The 21427-nt window shown below is 41.7% G+C and overlaps 1 protein-coding gene across 1 annotated transcript in view; it reads right to left on the bottom strand.

Annotated features, from left to right (window-relative positions):
- Positions 1-21427, bottom strand: part of PLB1 (phospholipase B1) — a 191756-nt gene that overhangs the window by 38908 nt on the left and 131421 nt on the right. The window contains 7 exon segments of the mRNA XM_036749921.1: positions 166-217; positions 6190-6289; positions 6518-6561; positions 8651-8718; positions 14356-14414; positions 14516-14576; positions 19059-19124. Coding sequence (XP_036605816.1) covers positions 166-217; positions 6190-6289; positions 6518-6561; positions 8651-8718; positions 14356-14414; positions 14516-14576; positions 19059-19124 — 450 coding nt within the window.

Below are 21427 nucleotides of genomic sequence, written 5' to 3'. Positions count from 1 at the left end.
AGACCTTCTGGGGAAGGTCTTGCTTTTCTTGCTCCCTGACTGTGTTTTCTTCTCGATGTTGTCTGAGAGCTTCAGAAGGTGAAGTTGGGGGAGAATCTCTTGCCCTTCATTAACCCAGGTCACCTCCATACCTTGCTAATGGTGACCCCAAAGACAGGCACTCACCAAGCTGTTCCTCATTCTGTCCACTAGTTCACGGGCCTGGCTTGGCATGTCCCTATTCAGGGAGAAAAAGAAGAGGTCAGATGAGGCTACCTAGGACTGAACTGGAGGGGTAATGGTTCCGTGAAAAGGGCAGTGGATTCAAAAGGGGGAGGTGGAGTGTAGACTCCCCCTCTGCTGTAAACTAGCTGTGTGATGTAGGATAAGACTCTCTGGTCTTCATTTGCCTCATAGGTGAAGTGAGGATGACACCTTACCTGCCTAATGGCAGAGGTTTGGGTCCCTTCCAGCTCCAAGATCTCTGATCCTCTGGCTTGTGGTGTGGGATTACTTATATTCTCATAGGTAATACTAGTTACCAAAGGGATGGATGAAAGTGGAGAATGGATATGCTTTAGGAGAGAGCTGCAGACTGTGCCTGTGAATTCCTTTTGTATTTATTACAGGAGAAAGAGCAAGAGACTGGGAAGCAGGAAATGTGGATTCAAGTCCCCATTCTGCTCCCTATTATTTATGTGATGTTGAAAAATCAGTTCACCTTCTGGTTTTCTTCAAGTCTCAGCTAAAATTCCACCTTCTACAGGAAACCTTTCCTAATCCTCCTTAATTCTAATGCCTTCCCTCTGTTGGATATGTCCAATTTATCTTGTATAGTTTGTTTATCTGTCATTGTTTGCAAATTGTCTCCCCCGTTGGACTATGAGCTTCTTTTTTTAAAAATATTTTATTATTTAATATTTGTAGTTTTCAACATTGATTTCCACAAGATTTCTGCCCATTTCTACCCTCCCCCCACTCCAAGATGGCATATGTTCTGATTGCCCCGTTACCCAGTCAGCCCTCCCCTCCTGTCACCCCACTCCCCCCATCCCCTTTTCCCTTACTTTCTTGTAGGATAAGATAGATTTCTATGCCCCATTGACTATATATCTTATTTCACAGTTGCATGCAAAAACACCTTCTTTTTTTAACATCTGCTTTTAAAACTTTGAGTTCCAAATTCTCTCCCCTCTTCCCTCTCCACACACCCTACCTAGGAAGGCAAGCAATTCAACCTAGGTCACACATGTATCATTATGGAAAACCCTTCCACAATACTCATGTTGTGAAAGACTATATTTTACTTCCTCCTATTCAGTCCACTGTTATTCAATTTTCTCCCTTCACCCTGTCCCTTTTCAAAAGTGTTGGCTTTTGATTACCTCCTCCCCCATCTGCCCTCCATTCTATTGTCCCCTTCCTCCTATTTCCTGTGGGGTAAGATACCCAGTTGAGTGTGTATGTTATTCCCTCCTCAAGTCAAATCCGATGAGAGCAAGATTCTCTCATTCCCCCTCCCCTGCCCCCTCTTCCCTTCCAAGGGACTGCTTTTTCTTGCCACTTTTATGTGAGATAATTTTCCCCACTCTAGCTCTCCATTTCTCCCTCTCAATATATTCTTCTCTCATGCTTTAATTTGCCTTAATATTTTTTTAGATATCATCCCTTCATATTCGACTCACCCTGTGCCCTCTGTCTCTCTCTCTCTCTCTCTCTCTCTCTGTCTCTCTCTCTCTCTCTCTCTTTGTCTCTGTCTCTCTCTCTCTCTATATATATATATAAATATATATATATATGCACATATATGTACATTCCCTTCAGCTACCCTAATACTGAGGTCTCATGAATTATACACATCATCTTTCCATGTAGAAATGTAAACAAAACAGTTCAACTTTAGTAAGTCCTTTATGATTCTCTTTCTTGTTTACCTTTTCATGCTTCTCTTGATTCTTGTGTTTGAAAGTCAAATTTTGTATTCAGCTCTGGTCTTTTCACTGACAAAGCTTGAAAGTCCTCTATTTTATTGAAAATCCATATTTTGCCTTGGAGCATAATACTCAGTTTTGCTGGGTAGGTGATTCTTGGTTTTAATCCTAGCTCCATTGACCTCCAGAATATCATATTCTAAGCCCTTCAATCCCTTAATGTAGAAGCTGTTAGAAGCACTTAGTTCCTCCCACCAGGTAGGCCTGGGGCCAGATGCAACTGCAGTTGTAGCTCTGGAAGAAGCCTCAGAGCTGCACCACTTCTGCTGCCCCTGGGATGGTGGCAGATAGGGAACTCCTTTTGTTCTGTCCCAGAAGCTTTTCTCACTAACCTTCTCTGTTGTCTTTGGCGTTTGTGAGTTGAGAAGTCTGGTAACTGCCACAACTCACTGATTAAGGGTGCTATGCCTGTTCCTCCTGGCTCGGCCCATGCTGGGCTCTGCTCTTCTCCACTCCCAGCTCCATGTCATAGACCCTTCCCAAGAAGCATCCAGGCTGTCCTTGGCTGGAGCCCTGCTTCCCTTTGCTATTTCATGGGTTCTGCAGCTCTAGAATTTGTTCAGAGCCATTTTTTATAAGTTTTTGGAGGGACCTGGAGGGGGAGCTTAAGCTAGTCCCTGCTTTCCAGTGGCCAACTTGACTGCACCCCCGATAGACTATGAGCTTCTTCAGAGCAGGAATCATCTTCTGTCTCTCTTTGTATCCCCACTGCTTGTCACATAGTGGGTGCTAGCACATAGTAGGTGCTTAATAAATGTTTATTGACTGATTGACTGACCTTCCTGGGCTCCAGTTTCCTGGTTGATTTGTAAAATAGGGGATGGGGTGGATGGAGTTGGATTTTCTCCAGGTTATCTTACAATCCTAAATCCTTTGATCCTGTTAGGACTCAGATAGGAAAAGATAGGAACAGGAATGAGAAGGAACAAAGGACTCGAACCACCAATGCAGTGAAGAATCAGCTTTCTGGATGAAGGTGGTATAGTCTGAAAAGAACATTGACAAGAAAGGGGAAGTGAATCAAACCAATTAGCTTTCCCCCAGGTGATGCAAACTCAGTCTTCTAAAAGGCAAAGAATCAGAATGACTGGAGGAAAAAAAATCATTGAACTCTGTCAAACATTCCAGTTTTAATCAGTACAGTGGTTTACAGCAGAAAGGAAGATTCCAAACAAGCAAATAACTGCCCATGATCTTTGGGGGGCTCACTTAAACCTGTATTGGTAAATGTGGTTGACACATGACTGAAAGCATTGGGGTACAGAGAGACATGGCAGAAAAGAGGGGAAACTTTGTCGAAGATACCATGGTGTCATGCCTATGGAAAGAACAAAGGAATGAAATTGAATACTCCATAATGACAATGACCGAGCTTGGCACCACAAAAAGTCTGAAGAAATGTCTCTACCTCACTTCTTGGCCAATTCGGGGCACTATGGGTATGGAATATTGTACATACTTTTATCCACACTTAATGTGTTGGTTGACCTTGCTAAATTACTGTTCCTTTTAAAATTTCTATCTTTTATAACCTTTTTACAAGGAATGGTTTGATGGGGAAGGGGGAAGGGAGGGATCCACTTTGGAAAAAAAGGTGAGGTAAGAACAAAAGGCATCAATAGAAAAGGTAATTTAAAAAAGATCTGGTTGTATTGATTAATATGACTGCCCCCTAGTTCATTTAGAAGTGGTATACTGTAGATACCAACTTAACCCATTTCCTAATCCTGTAACCTTGGGCATAAGATCAGAAGGTACAAAAAGGAACCAAGAGGAAGTTCAATTCTACATGCCCAAACTGGCTTACTTGCTGTTCCATGTTGCTGCTGCTCTCCCCTTCAGACTGGATCTTCTCAGACCATGCCCGGGTGGGTTAAGCCACTTAGTTCCAAACTCCCACCCTGTAACCATGCTTCTTCCCTCCTCTTCCAGATGCCAAGATTGACACTGGAAAAGTTACTCAAATCAACACTACCTTGCTTCTGGAAAGGCCAGGTCAAGTTATAGATTTATTGCTCAACTCACATCCCTGAAACTTTCCAGCCAAAAACACACTTTCCTGGTCATACATCTCTCCCTATTAGAATGTAAGTTCCTTGAGGGCAAGGCCATCTTGCTTTCATAGTTGTATTTCTAGGATGTAGAATAGTTTTTTGTAAATTCTTTTTCAATCATTTTTTCATTCCCTCACTCCTCACAGACTGAATTCTACCTTCTAACTCCCTGGCTTTGCATAGTCTGTATCCCACTCCAGTAGGGCTCTTCCTACTTACTTTCTAAGATTTGTAGTTTCCTTTAAGGCTCAGCTCAAACACCACCTCCTACATGAGTCCTATTCTGATCTGGTGGTTGCTAGCACCCTCCTCCCAAGTTACATCTTGCTCTCTACCCCAGTTACCACTCTTTTCACTGAATCAAAGTCCATGCCCTGAGAAACTTAATGCTTTCAGCTCTGAAACTCTTGTCCTAGGACCCATGATGCTGAAACTGTCAAGTGTTTCTCATGGCATACTACATGGAAGCCAACTCCAGCCATCTTCTCACCATCCAACCACCATCCATTATCCCACTCTTCAGATAAGAGGACATTCCCTGGTCAATGCTATCACTGATCAAATCACTATTACCATTGCTATATGAACAAGTATCAATTTTTAGCCCTGTGGCTCCACTTACCGTTCCAGGGACTTTCCAAACTGAACCACCCCTCCCCTTTGTCACTTCCCTGTGTTTGTTGTCCCCTTATTAGAATAGAAGCCCCTTGAGGGCAGGGTCCATCTAAGTTTTTCAAAATTTATATCCCCAGTGTTTAATAAAATGTTCTGCATGATAGTAACCATAAATACTTTTTCATTCATTTCTATGGGTTTTATATTTATCTGTATACATGTTATTTCCCCCAATAGAATGTAAGGTATTTGAGGGCATTCACTATTTTGGTTTTTTAGGCCCATAGTTTGTGCTTAATAAATGTTTGTTGGAGAAATAAATGAAGATGCAGTGAGGCAAGTTTAGGCTTGATGGAAAAACTTCTAAATATTGAAGATACTCAAAAGTGGAATGAGCTGCCTCAGCAAATTGCAGGCTCTGTCTCTTTCTTTTTCTCCTCCTCTTCCTTTTCTTCTTTTTTCTCTCTCTCTTTACCTCTCTCTCTCTCTCTCTCTCTCTCTCCCTCTCCATCCTCTTCCTCCTCCTCTTCTTTCTTCTCTCTCTTTCTTTCTTCTTTCTCTCTCTCTTCCCCCGCCTCTCTCCCCCGCCTTGGAGGTCTTAAAGGAAGGGCTAAATAACTATTTGAAGGCCAGATTGCATGTAGAGGAGATAAAATATTTGGTTGCTGAGGTCCCTTCTAACCCTCAGATTTTTTTATTCTCTAATTAGATTTGGAGCCTTGGAAAGGCCCTGAAAGACTATCTAATCTAAATACCTTCCTGATACATAAATCTCTATATTTTTTTCTGACAATGCATGTTCAATTTCTCTTGAACACCTTGGAAGTCATTTATAACCTCTCTGAGCCTCAGTTTCCTCACCTATGCAATAGTCATATTAACACTAGTCTTGCTTATAGAGTTATTTTGAAGATCAAATAACATGAAAAAAGCACTTTGTAAAGATAAATTGTGTTACAAATATAAAGGATTGTTATTGTAAAGCTCTAAATTACCCATATTTGACCTCATTCTCCACTGTACAAATTAGGGACAGCTGGGACTTAGGTCTGATTTATGAGTGCCAATACTTGGCAATTGGAACATGGATTTGCTCTCATTACTTAACTGTCCAGGGCTGGAAACCAAGAAACTCAGACTCTGATTCTGGTTCTTTCACTAATTTTCTCTATCCTAGGTCACTTTATCTCTTGGGTCTCAGTTTCCTCATCTGTAAAAGGAGATGATGAACAGACATGATTTCTACGATCCCCTTAGCTTTATCATCCTGTGGTTCAATGCATCTCCTCCAGCTGGCTCAATGCACTCCTCCATTTCAATCTCTATTCCCCTTTCCCCCTTTTTTCATTCCCATCCTTCTCCTCACTAGATCAGATATTCTTATATTTAGAGCTACGAGGGACCATAGGGATCATCTAGGCCAAATGCCTCATCTTAAAGCGGAGGAGACTCTGAGGAGCTCTGAGGCCTGGAGAGGATGAATGAAGTGCCAGAGTTAGGATCACTCTGGTTCCTGGATTCACTCCGCTGCTTCCATTAGGCTTACTTACTGTGCCACGGCCCCTGCTACTGCTACATTTAGTCCAGCTGTCTCCTTCTCGGTGCCAGTGGAAAATCCATGGATATAGGGGTTAAATTTCTTCAAAATATCTTTCCAAGAAGAAAGGGACAAAGTATGAGTGAGAGGCAGCCTGAGACTCAGTGGACTTGAATTAAAGGGTCTTGAGGTATGATGGTTCTTTGGAGCTCAGGATTTTCAGGTCTTTCCATTTTACAGAGTAAGGTCCCCCCTCCCTTTTTTTGGTCACAACCTTGCAGAAGGCAAACTCTTTAAATCTGGATTTCCAGAAAGGGGAGCTTCTTGCTTATGTTACTTACTTGGCAAAGTGGTGTGAGTTTCCAAGATTCCATCTCCTCCAATGCTGGGGTGGGGGAAAAATAGAATCACTCAGGTGGAAATCAGTAAGCTTTGCCCCAAAAGTCAAAGGGGCCAATATGTTAAAGCACCTACTTTGTACAATTGCTCTGAAGGAGATGAAGATTTAGAGAAGGCATAATCCCTGCCCTCAGGGAGTTTGTGGGAGGATAACCATCCTCTCAGTGCCCCCAGGCACCTATTTGAGGCAAAAAAAAAAATGCAGATAATGGGCTAATCTTCATTGGTTAAGGGAGCTCTTCACCAAAACTCCTCAGGTGGAAGAAATCACAAGTTCAATTTTTGTTTGGTTGGTTTTTTTGAAGGGGGAAGGCAAGGCAATTGGGGTTAAGTGACTTGCCCAAAGTCACACATCTAGTAAATGTGTCAAGTGTCTGAGGCCCAACTTGAACTCTGGTCCTCCTGACTCCAGGGCCAGTGCTCTACTCACCCTGCAGCCACCTAGCTGCCCAAGTTCAATTTTTAAAAAGGAAGTAGTGATTCCCTTTTCTTGCAGAGGTGAGGGGCTATGGGCTTAGAATATTGCATAAATCGTCAAACATTGCTTTTATTCTTTGTGACAAGGAAGGGCTTTCTGGGTAGAGGAAATGAAGGTAATGTAAAAACAAAAGATATCAACAAAAATAAGACTAAAACAAAAAAAAAAAGTAGTTCAATAGATGGAAATAGAAAACATTCCAGGTATAGGGAACAGCCTGGGTGGGAACATGAAGATGTAAGACTACAATGGCAAGTTGAGGGGATCTAAAAAGAGAAATGTCCAGTTTGACTGGAGCACAGTGTGCAGGAAGAGGAATAATAAGGCAGGGAAGGTATACAGTGGTGCCAAGTAGAAGGCCTTGACTGCTAAACCAAGGAATTTGGACTTTATTTGCATGGCAATAGGGAGCCATTAAAAGATCTGGAGCTGAGGGATGACAGGACCAGATCTATGCATAGGAAAGATTATTTTGAGGGGACCGGAAAGCTTGATTAGGGGAAAAGAAGAGTGGAGGTAGGCTACTGTGAAGAAGCTACGTTATAGCTGGTAAAAGTGGTCCTGAGGTCCTCAAGGATGTTGGTGGGGAAGCAACAGAGAAATGGGGATAGAAGCTCTTTGAAGACAGAGCTTGGGTCTTATTCCTGTACAAAGTAGTCAGTGGGTTGTGGAAGAAAGAACACCTGACTTGAAGTCATGAAGCCCTGCTACTTCCTGGCTATGTGGTCTTCATCAAGTCAGCTCTCTGAGGATAAATTTCCTTTGTCTCTGAAATGGGTATAAGACTACTTGCATGACTTGCATAGGTCTCTTTTTCTCTTTCTGTCTTTCTTTCTTTCTTTTTATTCTTTGTTTTCTCTCTTTTTTCTCTCTTTCTCTTTCTTTTCTCTCTCTTCCTTTCTTCCTTCCTTCCTGCCTTTCTTCCTTCCTTCCTTTCTTTCTTCTTTGTTTCTTTCTTTCTTTCTTCTATTGTGAGGAAAGCACTATGTACACCTTCAAGTAATTTTCAAATGTTTTCATTCTTGAAAGAAGTGTTTGTTGGATGGAATACCTTCTATTCTGGGCTCCCCACCCAGATTCTGAAGCCTGACTTTACTCAGGCTCCATTTTTTATCTAAACCCATTCCTTGAAGCGTCTCCCTCCCTCCACCCCCAAGCTCTGTAACACAAAGGGAAGGCTCCTAAGGATGTCTAGAGGTACCTCAGTTCTGGACAGATGCCAGGCATAACCCATATTCATATTGGGGTTTGAGTTTACGAAGCACTTTACCCAACACAACTCCATAAGATAGTTAGTACATATATTATCATCCCTATTTTATTAAATGATAACAGCTTTATATTACAGATGAGGAAACTGAGACTGCCTAAGTTAGCTGTCCAGGATTCCACAGATAGCAAGTGTCAGAGCTAGGATTTGAAGCCAGGTCTCTTGACTCCACATCCAGAGATTTCTACTAGATCATGCTGCCTCTAAGGGATGCAAAACCTGCCCTTAAGAGGAGAAAGGGATAATTTCCTTCTACTCCAGATGAAACGCAGCAAAGGTGTCCCTAAGGACCTGAATCATAAACAGAAGAGTCAAGAGGAGCCTCACCTCCAGGACAGTCCCCTCCAAGCTGTGGACAGGTTAGTGATGTTTGTTGCTGCAGCTCCAAAAGCTGTCTGCGAAAGGCAAGTGGAAGAGTTTGTGAGTATGCAGGCTCTGGTCCCCAGTGGAGGGGACTGAGAAAATCCTTGTGCTGTAGATAAATTGACTTTGGGCAAGTGGTATGGTGGAAAGTGTCCTAGGAAGGGAATCAGAAGGCCTGGATACTAGTCTTTGCTGTGCTACTCACTCTGTGTGACCTTCAAGTCACTTAACTTCTCTGGGCCTCAGTTCACTCATTTGTAAAACAAGGGGTTTAGACTTTTATGTTTTCTAAGGTCCTTTCTAGCTCTATGTTTGTAATCCTACGTAGTAGAAAAATAATTCAATGGGCACTTGTTGCTCAGTGGTGTCTGACTCTTTGTGATTCCATTTTGGGGTTTTCTTGGCAAAGATACTGAAATGGTTTGTCATTTCCTTCTCCCGCTCATTTTACAGATGAAGAAACTGAGGCAAACAGGGTTAAGTGACTTGTCCAGGGGCATACAGCTAGTTAGTATCTGAGACTGGATTTGAACTCATGAAGATGTCTTCTTGATTGCAAGCCTAGTGCTCTATTCCTTTTGCCATCTAGCTGTCCTGTCAGTAGGTGCATCTGACTAATAATAATAAACCTCTGCCGGACGTATAAAGTCTTTCCCAGTGTTATTACTCCTTCTCCTTCCTCAACAGGAGTCCTTTTGAAATAGGAATGTTGTTTGGCTGTGTTTCCTAATTTTCCCTTCTCACCACCTGAAAATATCATTGTGTCTATACAATTTCTATTCCTCTTGGCCTCATTCCTCTTCCAAATCTTAACTTGATCCCTTTCTGTCTTCCTGAGTCCTGATTTTCTCAGTTTATTCCACTTCTTGCCCTCAATTTCAATCTCTTCCTCTCCACTCATTCTCTGTCATCAAACATGCACAGTTCTATACTTTTAAAAAAATACAAAAACAAACCAACCCCCTCCCAAACCTTGCAACAAGATCAACAGCCTTTTACTTGACCCTGCTTCTTTCTCTGCATAACCATTCTAATTTCTCTCCTTCCTTTCACTGCCAAATTTCTATAAAGGATCATATTTATATCATTCCTTAAATTGGTCTAAACCATTTGCTTCTACTTGCTACCTCCACACGCACTTTTTTCTTAATCCCTGTAATTTGGCTTTCTCTTCCCCCCCCATCCCCACCTCCCCAGTGCTCTTGAGAGTCACTACTGAATTGGTCCTAATTTCTAAACTTTATTTCTTCAATCATGTTAGAAGGTAGATTTCCTGAGAATGGAGTCCATTTGTCTATACCCCATCATAGCGTGTCTTGGTTCTCTCTCTCTCTCTCTCTCTGTATACACAAACGCACACATACATGCATGTATGTATGCATATATATGTGTATACACACACACACACAAAATATATTTAAATATGCAAAAGTATATTGGAAGTAGCTGTGATTTTACTGCATAAGTAACTACTGCTATGGAAACTCCCTTTACCAACAAGGTTCCCAACTACGTCTATTATTTAGTAGACCAGTTCGAAGCAAATTGTCTGAGGCCCAGAGAGGTTAAGTCATTTGCCAGGGGTCTCATAGCTAGTATGAGAAATGAAATTTGAACCCAGGTCTTCCCAACATTAAGCCCAAACCGATCCATTACATCTATTAGTAAATTTCTATTATTCTATGTGATAATCATGATAAAAAGTATGAATAGGATCTAACATTTATATGGTACTACTCATACAATACTTTACATATGAAAACAACTCTCAAAACTACTGTCTGAGGTAGATATTGGAGGTATTATCATCCCCATTTAACAAATGAAGAAACTGAGGCACAGAGAAGTTAAGCAATTTGCTTGTGGTCATACAGTTTATAAGTATAAGAAAAGGGATTTGACAGTACATCTTTCTAACTTCATGTCTAGCACTCTATTTAATAAATATTTAATAAAGAGAGTTAAGTAAAAATAAAAGATGGTGGATGCCAAGTGACCATCCAGAGTTCATATAGCAGCTGCCGTAGAAGATCTTGTAGCATTTGACCCTGCTGACCATCTCCTTAACAGCATTTTCCTCCGTTGGTTTCTATGACAACACAGTACTCTGATTATCCTCCCTCTCAATCCATCTCTGTCTTCTTCAAAGGCTTCTCTTTCTGCTCCCTAAATGTAGGCATTACCCAAAGTAGAGGACTAGGCCCGCTGCTCTTTAGTTCTCCCTATCTATTAGCTTTTCCCCTACTTCCTATAAACATGCCCATATCTTCCCCATCCTTCAAAACAAAACCAAACAAACAAACAAAACAGCCCTGACCTGATCCTATTCTCAATGCTGCATCTCTCCTCCCCTTCTTGACTAAACTCCTTTAAAAAGCTATCTTCCTTCCACTCACTTCTAAACCTGCTTCTCCAAGAATCCTTTCCTGATCCCCTTTAATACTAGTTCTTCCCCTCTGATATTATCTCCAATTTTAAAAAATTACGTCTCCATTATAACAAAAAATCTTGTTCATACACAGTTGTTTGCTCTCTTCCCTGTAGACTGTGGAAGCCTCTAAAATAGGGGCTATTTTTTTCACTTTCTTTTTATCCTTATCCATTACCATAGTGCCTGATACATAGCAGGTGCTTAATGCTTGTTGACTGACTAGTCTGGACCCTGGCATCCAACCTCATCATCCAACTGAAACAGATCTCTCCAAAGTTAACGAAGACCTCTTAATTGCCAAATCTAATGGCCTTTTGTTGGCTCCTCATCTTTTTGACCTCTCTGCAGCTTTTGACCTTGAGAAACACTCTCTTCTTGATAACCTCTCTTCTGTAGGTTTTCCTGACATTTTTCTCTCCTAGTTTTCCTCATGTCTAACTGTTGTTCCTCAGTCTTTTTTGCTGAATTTTTGAGGTCACACCCTCTGACGATAGGTGTTCCCTAAGACCTTCCAGAGCACTCTTCTCTCCCTACACTATTTCACTTGGTGATCTCATCAGTTCCCATGGGTTCAATAGTCATCTCTCTTCAGATGATTGCAAGAATTCTATATCCAGCTTTAATCCCTCTCCTGAGTGCCAGTCATCATCACTAACTCCCTCAACCTCAACATGTTCAAAACACAACTCATTTTCTCCTTTCCCCAATTCGTTCTCTCTTCCCACCTTTCCTAATATTGTTGAGTGTGCCACCGACCTTCCAATCGCCTAGGCTTACAACCTTGATGTCATCCTTGACTCTTTGCTTACACTCTGTCCACACATCCAGTCTGTTGCTGAGTATTGTTGTTTCTACCTTTCCTTATTCTTTTTTTCCTCTGACACTGCCACCACCCTGGTGCAAACCTTCATCACCTCCTGGACAACCACAATAACCTTCCAGTTAGTCACCTTGCTCATCCCTCCCCATTCTAATCCAACTTCCTTTGGGGCGTCAAAATAATCACCCTAAATTTAGTGCAGGTCTATGTCACCACCCTACTCAATAAATTCCTTATTACTTCCAGGATTAAATATAAGATGAAAGCCTTCCTACCTTTTCCATCTTCTCGCACTTACTCCCCACCCACTCCACCTCCACATACCCTGTGATTCAGCTACACCAGTCTGCTTGTTTAGGGAAGTCCATTTCCTGAATGGAATGTTCTCTAGTGTTGTCTCCAACTCCTGGTTTCCCAGACTTCCTTCAGTATTCAGGTTCTACTTTCCTATCCATCCCAGTCCCTTTCTTCTGAGATTACCTCCCATTTACACGATTTACATCTTGTATACGCAGTTTTATTTGCATGTTGTGTCCCCTATTTGAATGTGAGCATCTCAAGGGCAGGGACTGTGTTTTCCCTTTTTCTTTATATTCCCATTCAGTGTTTCAAAGACAGCAGCCAGGAAAATCATTGGAATCAATTAGTAAGCTCCTCTTTCAATGGGTCAAAATCATTACCACTCTCTGGTCCTGGTTCTGTCCTTTGGGGCCAACCAGAATAAGTTGAATCCATTTTCCACATGACAACCCTTCGTAGACTTGAAGAGGGGCATCAGATTCTCCTCAAGGCTATATTGCCAGTTTCTACTACCTATCAGGGTAAGGAATGGGGCCTTTATAGACTTCTTAAGGCTTTATTGCCAGTTCCTATGAGCTATAAGGGTTAGGCATAGTTTTAAGGCCGTTGTCATTCTCACTGTCTCCCTCTGGGTGCATGCCAGCTTGTCACAGGATCATAGACCTGGAGGTGAAAGGGCCCTTAGAAGCCCTCTGCTCCAGCCATATAGTGCATAGTAGAGCTGAGATTTCAACCCAGTTTCTTTAACCCTAAATTCAGTACTCATGGATACTTTTTCTAAGAAAAGGACACAATACATTAGTTGTGGGAGAGGACTACGGGACTAACACCTCCCTTCCCCCTCCCCCCACACCCTACTTCTATTTATGCAACTTAGGTTCATATTAACTTTTCTAGGCTGTGGTGCCACTGTTGACCTATGAGGCCAGGTTGAAGGCAATGAGGACCCTCAGACTGGAGAAAGGAAGGCTCAGGGGACAGATGTCTCCAAGTGTTTGAAGGGCTGTGAGGTGGACGAGGGCACTTTACTTGACACCAGAAGGGAAACCAATAATAATGGACAGAAGTTACAAAGGAAGCAATTTAGGTTTCAAGTCAGGAAAGACTTCCTAAAAATTAGAGCTGTCCAAGAGGGGAATAGGCTTCCTCAAGAGAAGATGAGGCCCCATCTTTGGAGGTTGTCAAGCGAGGTTGAAAGACCACTTGTCAGATATGTTGTAGTAGGGATTTCTTTTTCAGGTATGAGTTGGATTAGAAGGCCTCTGAGATGGCACCTAACTCCAAAATCCCATGATCCACTAAAACCCCCAGATCATTTTCACAATATTAACTGCCTAGCCATGACGCCCCCATTCTGTCCTTGTGCCATTGATTTTCAAATGTCTTTGCCTTTGTCCCTATTAAGTTTCTTCTTACGAAATTCACCCCCTCCTTCTAGCCTATGGAGTTAAGACCACATTTTTGTCATCACTGCATTGACTGTCCTTTCCAGCTTAGTATCATGTGTGAATTTAATAGGGACATCATTTCTGCCTTCATCCGGCCCCAGTCCTCCTTTCCGGCCTTGTGGTTCCTGATTCTCCTATACAAACCTTCTTTTCCAAACAAACTAGCCAACTTTATGTCGTTGGAATATATTTTTCATTTTTCAATCACTGTGGGATTTTTCAATCCACTGGGACACCCTGGACTCTCAACTTCAGGCATCTAAATCCAACTCTCCCTTTCAGGGCCAGTGGAAGCCGTACCCATCTTCCCTGAATCTCTCAGCTCAAAGCAAACTCTCACTTTTCTATAGCAGCTGCTATCTCTACTCTCATTTAGCATTTATCATACATTTCCTTTTTCCCCTCATTAACTTCAAAGTGAATGGATCCTCCCTGAGGAGAGAGGATGCATCTTATTCATATTTCTCTCCCCCCCACCCCAGACTCTCTTGCTTGGCAAAAAACATAGCTTGGATTCAAATAAGGGTCCTACACAATCTGTTGGACAATTGATTGTTTCAGGGCTAAGACTGGGTGAGGGGCTGACTAGCTAGTGCTTGGCTGACTCTTAAAGCGTCTGGATCCCCAGGACAGGGGAGGGTGAAACAAGTCTTTCAGAATTAGTACTTACAGTCAGTGAATCTCCCAGAGCTGCAACTACCTTGATGTCAGCGGGCTGGAGCTGGTGGACTGAAGGAGACAAGAAAGTAGGACCTTTGCTGTGCTGACTGTCTTTAAGAGGCAATGCCGAAAAGGAGGGCATGGTAGGAATCATGGTTGTCTGTACTCACCTGATGTGGGAGCCCTGCTGGATGACCTTTGTTCAGGGCACAGGAAGTCACTGCCCCAGTTCTTTAAAAATAAGCAAAAGAAGAGAAACTACTTTATAAGGCAGGCTATTCTTGAAAATTCTTAACATTCACAATGTAGAGAAATCAATTCCAGCCCAGAATTACCCACCAATCTTCAACTAAATCCAGACCTCAACAAAGTAGGACTGTGCTGGTGTAAGGGGCAGGTAAGATCAAAAGCTACACTATATTTAAACATCCTGATACAGTGCCTAGAGAAGACAGAATGGATGAATGCATCCCACTTGTAGATATACTTACATCATTCATTTAACATTCTTTCCACAACCTGGATGTCCCCTAACTTTATAGCTTTTGTCTCACACTCCACTCATTTGTGTTTCCTATACCCCAGCTATTCTTTGACCATATTCCCTTACTTTCCCACCTCCATGTCTTTGCTCTCGCCTATACTTGGAATGCCCTCCACACCATTTCTGCCTGTTGAAATCCTACTCATCTTTTAAGGCTCAAATGCCACCTCCTTTTGATAGTTTTTCCTTTTCTCAGCCAGGAGGCACCCCCTCATAGTGCTTGTTTGTACCTCACTCATTGACTCTCACATTGTGATCTGCATAATGTCTACCTGTCCTAACCCCTTCTCCTACAATTATTATAATTGCTTGCTCCTCAAGGACTAGGGCCTTCTTTTTATCCACTTTGGAGTGCCAGCTTGGTACATGGTAGGCATTCAATAAATGTTTGTTGGGTTGAATTGTAAAGGTCTGGCAGTATCCCAAGGCAGGCAGGGGCTGGTCATTGGTATTTTGCATAGTAGATAGTGAGGAAAGAAACAAGCATTTAGTAAGCACCTACAGTGCTGGACATTGTGCTAAGCCTTTACAAATATTTTCTCACTTGACTCTCACAATGACCCTGGGAAATGGGTGCTATTATTACTCTTCCATTTTACAGTTGGGAAAACTGAGGCAGATAGACATTAAGTGACTTGACCAGGGTCACACAGGTAGCAAGTGTCTGAGGTTGGATTGTGCTCAGGTCTTCCTGACTCCAGGTCTAACGCTCTTATCTACCTCACCACCAGCTGCTAGAGACTGTTGCTATGTTATGATCATCTCCTAAGCCGGCACCTTACCGGCGTATATTCTCTCCCAGGAGAGTTACCATTATTATTATTTTTAAATAAAGCTAATTGCAATATGAAGGCCTGAGTAAGGAATCATTTATAACTAGGAATTTTTATTTCTTATGCCAGTACCATGTGTCAGGCCTAGAGAAGGAGGAAAAGGGGAACAAGAATACTCTATGGAGGAAGACTGAGATCCTGTAAAAGAATTATGGGTCTGTTGGTGAGGAGTCTGCTGAATGTGAGAGAGGGGGAAGAGGGTCAGAAGATGGAGAAGAAGTAGCCCCCTCCTCACTTACTGATGGGGAGCTTCCTATTTTAACTAAGTATTCTTACAAACAAGATCCTAAGCACCATTGTTTCTAGTTTCTGAAGGACTACAAGAGCTGTCAGAACCTTGTAAATCTGATGCCTTGGGGCAAACCCCTCATTGTGCCACCCTAGTTAGAGGAAATGTTTTTAGAAAAACATAGCATAATGCTACCAGCTTTCTCACATATTCATGACTGTAGAGTTAAGAAGTGCTAATTTTCTGGACACATAAACTTAGGAATGAATAGAGGAATTCCTGTAATACTGTAGCTTCATCCAAACTCAAAGCAGTGTGCTTGTCATACCTGAAATACAAGAAGCAAATTTTTAAAGCGATGGGGCACAGGATGATGAAAGCACTTGGACAGGTGGTTGCCAAAGCTAAAAATGCTTCAAGGCCCCAAGGGGACAAACGAAGCGTGTCATCCTATGGGCCTCCCTCTCTCTCTCCAGAATAGCTGCCCACACTGGCTGCCAGAGTTAGAGGCACACAGCAGGCTCTCCAGAAATACTTGCTGAATGGGATTTGAATTTCTAGGGGATCCAATCATCAATATTCTTTGATGCTTCCTTTTCTCTATTTAAAAATCTGGCTGAGCCAAATTTTGTTAAAATGTCTTAGTTAGATTATGGGGCACCAAATATGTAATCAACTTCAGATGGATTTAATAGAAATCTCACTCTGATGTTCCCTCATCTTTTCAGGTTGTTTGGACGGCTTTGGGAAGATCTGATACATCATTTAGCTTTTTCTCAGAGACTGGTCAGTTTAAACTCAGTGACATATTCCCTATGTTAGTCTCCAAAACTAATCATTAAATTAATGAAGCTTGGTTTTAAATATGAAATTCAAGAAGAAAATAGTGTTTTAACATAATATAACGATCAGCACTTGAGAAATATCTCAGTGACTTGCTTTTAGCAGGGCAAATATCTCCCCTGCATCAGATTAATGCTTATGATATAACCCAGAATATACAAATCAAGAGGGTACAGGATTCTTCAAGGAGGTAGAATAATATGCTATATATTTAGCAAATAGTCTATGTTTACATGAATGGCAGAGAAATAAGGACTGCCTTATCTTCACTGGCTTAGGAGATGCACAAAGAAGCTTGGTACCTCAGTGGATAGTGTTAGACATGGAATCAGGAAGACTCGAGTGCAAAACCTGCCTTAGAGATGCTCTAGGTATGTGACCTTGGGCAAGTCACTCACACACAATTTCCTTATGTGTAAATTGGAGATAATAATGACACCTACACAGAGAGTTTTTTTCTGTTGATGTACGTAAAAAGCACATTGCAAACCTTAAGGCACAGTATAAATGCTTGCTATCTGTGTAATTACTGATTCAGTTCCACAAATATCTATTCTATATACGGCACTGTGTGAGGTGCTGGAGCAACAAAGACAATCTGCCATGCTTACATTCTGCTGGTGGGGATGGGATTTCATTCATACATTCACACACACACACACGTATATACATACATACACATTATTATCATATACATATGTGTGTTGTATATATTGTATATGTGTGCATATAAATATGTATGTGTGTGTTATATATGTGTATGAATAATCTATATGCACACATACACATTATCGTATGCATATGTGTGTATGTATAATACATATGCACACATACGTATGTGTATATTTATATATGTGTGCATATAAATGTATGTATGTGTTATATATACATATATATATAATCTATCTATATACATATACACATGCATACACACAGTTTAATACAGAGTGAATAAAAAGTAATTTCAGGCAGAATTAACCACTTACATCTGGGGAAAGGAAAAAGAAGGAGGTGTGTAGGAGGTGGCATTTGAGCTTTGAGAGAAGCCGGGAATTCTGCATTCCCGACATGGGCCTGGGCAAAGGTGCGGGGGTGGGAAATGGAATGTCATGGGTAGGAAGGTAGCTAGCAGACCAGTTCTACGGGAATAGAGACTAAATGATATGAAGTCATATGAAATAAGAATGGAAAGGTAAGTTCCTGTACATCCAGCATTTCTAGCGACTTCCAAGTTTTTTATTCATAGCTGCAATCAAATTTTAGGTTCCCTCTCCCAGAAAGGACAGATTTAAGCTATTGACACAGAAAGACAAACAGAGAAATCTTCTTACACTTTAATCTCCCCTCCTCCCACCAACTTGCTCTGTGATGCAAGGACACTGGCCTCCTTGCTATCCCTTGCACAAGACGCTCTATCTCAGCATTACATATGGCCGTTTCACTGGCTGTCCAGCATGCCTGGAATTCTCCTCCCTGCTTTCCTCTGCCTCCTGGTCTCTCTGGCTTCCCTCAGTTCTCAGTTAATATTCCACCTTCTGCAAAAAGCCTTTCCAGTTCCTTCTTAATACTAGTGTCTTCCTGATTCACTACAGTTTTCCTGTATATAGCTTGTTTGTATATAGTTTTCGCATGCTGTCTTCTCTGTTAGACTGGGAAATCCTTGAGAACAGGATCTATTTTTTTGGCCTTCCTTCCTTCCTTCCTTCCACCCTCCCTCCCTCCCCCTCCCCACCTTCCATACTTGGCACATAGTAGATGTTTGATAAATCCTTGCTGACTTATTGACGTTTCTGATTCTAAATAGTCAATGCAATAAGAAGGAAGTTTGTTATGGACCCAGCAACTTGGATTAAAGTTTCTTTAAGATCAGCAGTCACTAAGCAGGAATTCACTGACATCTCTCCCCCAGCTCCCCACTGACTCCTCCAGAAAGGTTAAGTTTGCCTGATCAGAAACAGATGACTGTGAGAACATAGTTGCAAATCTTCAAGAGTAATGGCTAAATTGGTATTTTTTCCAGCAGTAACCTGGAAACGGGGGATGACGATTCATGAACATGTTCGGGCCAGTGTTCCGGCATTTACTTTCTCTGATGTGGTCAAACCTGAGTGAATTCTGCTTGTCCTGCCTGCCTGATACTTCATAGAATGAAAGGTGTGGACATTTCCAAGCATGCAGATATACTGAACTATGTAATCAGAACATTGCCAAGTGGAAATAATGGGAGCTTGTGGAAACACAAACACGTGACCTTGATCGATTACCTCAATAACAGGATTGACTGGGTATGTATAGTTACTGTTCCTGTAGGTCCTCAGGAAGGGCTCCTCCTGTTAGAAAGAGACGACCACAGTGACTGATCATTAAATAGCAATAAAGGTGAGTGATGAGAGATAAAATATCTAATAAGAAGAAGACTGATCTTTCGATGGATTGAACCCTTTATGAGTAGCTGAAACTTTTATATTCAATTCAATTCATTCATTCGTTCCATAAGCATTTATTTATTAGGCACTTGCTGTGAGCCAGGACGGTGCTAACTACTGGACGTAAAAAAACAAAACCAAAAGTTTCTTGGCCCTACTGAAGGATTTCCCTGATGCCCTCCAGGTGCTCATGTTCCCCAACCCCAACTTCCTTTATATACACTGTCCCAAAAAGCTGAGCTTGCTCAGATTTTTGGGAGACACACTGTACTTATACACATAGATGCCATCTTCCACAGATTACAAATTCCTGCAAAGCAAGGACTGTTTCACTTTTAACCCCAGAATTTAGCCCAAAGGCAGACATGTAGGAGGTGATTAATAAATGCTTGCAGACTGATTGCCCTCAAGGAGCTTATATTTTAATGGAGGAAATAATACATATGCAGATAAATATTGAATATGTATGAAATAGCAGAGTACTTTTGAGGGGTGAAGTGGACATTAACAATTTATTGGGGGGGTAGTAAGGGAGACCAGGAAAGGCCTCCTGTAAGAAGTGGCATCTGAACTGAGCCTTGAATCATCTCTTTCAATCTTTTCTCTCTGCCTAAACTTAAAACCCTTCTTATTTGCTGGCTCCTTCTTAGCTGTCTATGAAAATACCCAGAACTTTTTTAGAGAGAATTTCATTCATTCTAGAGGGTTTTTACTTAACAGCTTTGGCTTGGTGTTCTACAATAAGAGGACCTAAAAATTTCACTTAGTACATGCCAGAATGAAGGCTCCATTCACAAAGCTTAATATGTCTCCATCTCCTTGTCTTATGTTCATTACGATCCTAAAAGAAATACATTCCAAAAATGTAATGCAGGAGGGACAGGAGGTCCTTCCCCACTGCAGGAGATGGTTCTACCAGTGAAGAAGGGTTATTTAATGTGGAAGGCATAGCATAGCCTTGGGATGTTGGGGACTTGCAGATGCATTCATTTTCTAGACACTTTCTGCCCTACCCCCTGCTCCTTGCTCCTTCTGCTTCTAGAAGCACCATGTGCTGAGATCCACATGCTTCTCCTACCCCCACCTCACTGATGCTCACTTTAACAGGATGTAACACTAACATTGATGAAATGGCAGATATTCATCTATTGTGCCCATCTCTGAGGTCTCCTCTGGTCTCCATATCTGTGTAGTACTGTAGAAAGCTGTCTTAGTAGAGAGGTGGTAAATGGAGAAGTGGATAGGGAGCCAGCCTTGGATTTGGGAAGACCCGGGTTCAAGTGTTGCCTCTGACCTGTACTGACCGTGTGACCCTGGGGGAGTCATTTAAGACTTCTTAGCGTCCCCAGGTGAATCTCTGAGTCTGAGTTGCAAAAGTAAATACTAATCTGCCTTGAAAGAAGTACCTTACTGGCAGCTCCTACAGAGATGAAGTCACAGGTGAATCTAAACAACAACGAAATAAAATCTGTGGAAAGAGCAATGGTTCTGGGTCCGGAGGCCCTGCACTTAAATCCTACCTTTGTCTCTTACTACCTATCCGGCTTTGGACAAGTTAACTTGGCTGGGCATCAGTTTACTCCTCTGTAAAATGAGAGGTCTGAACTAGGTGACCTTTGAAATCTTGCTCATTGTTCTAAATCTATGACCCTATGATTCTCATTTCCCTGGTAGGAGACAGTTTTCTTTCCAGTACTGCTAGAATTCTACGTCTTGTTCTCTAATTATTTCTGAGATATCAATTTAAAGAATAAATTACATATAAATTTGTGATTTTAAAAATAATTCATCTTTCATTATAGTCCTTCTTCAAGGCCTCATGATTTATTCATTAAGCGTTTATTAGGTTGCCTACTGTGTGCCAAGCACTGTGGTAGGCCCTGGCGACATAAAAACAAAAATGGAATAGTCTCTACCCTCTAGAAGATTTCCTTCCATTGATGGAGGAGGGATCAACAGTTCCAGAGATAGGTAAATATAAAATTTAAAAAAAAAAAAGGACTAACTAGGCACAGAGAAAAACAACTAGGAAGATCAGGAAAAGGCCTGGGGTAGGAGCTGCCAATTGAGTTGAGCCTTGAAGGAAGCTAGGGATTCTAAGAGGAAGAGGTAAAAAGAGAGTACATGCCAGTCATAGGGCAAAGCCTGTGCTGCACAGAGACAGAATGATATTTGTGGGAAACAGCAAGGAAGCCAGTCTGGCTAGA

This window comes from Trichosurus vulpecula, chromosome 3 (genome assembly GCF_011100635.1).
Source record: "Trichosurus vulpecula isolate mTriVul1 chromosome 3, mTriVul1.pri, whole genome shotgun sequence".
Lineage (NCBI taxonomy): Eukaryota > Metazoa > Chordata > Mammalia > Diprotodontia > Phalangeridae > Trichosurus > Trichosurus vulpecula.
This window is presented reverse-complemented; position numbering and strand designations above follow the sequence as displayed.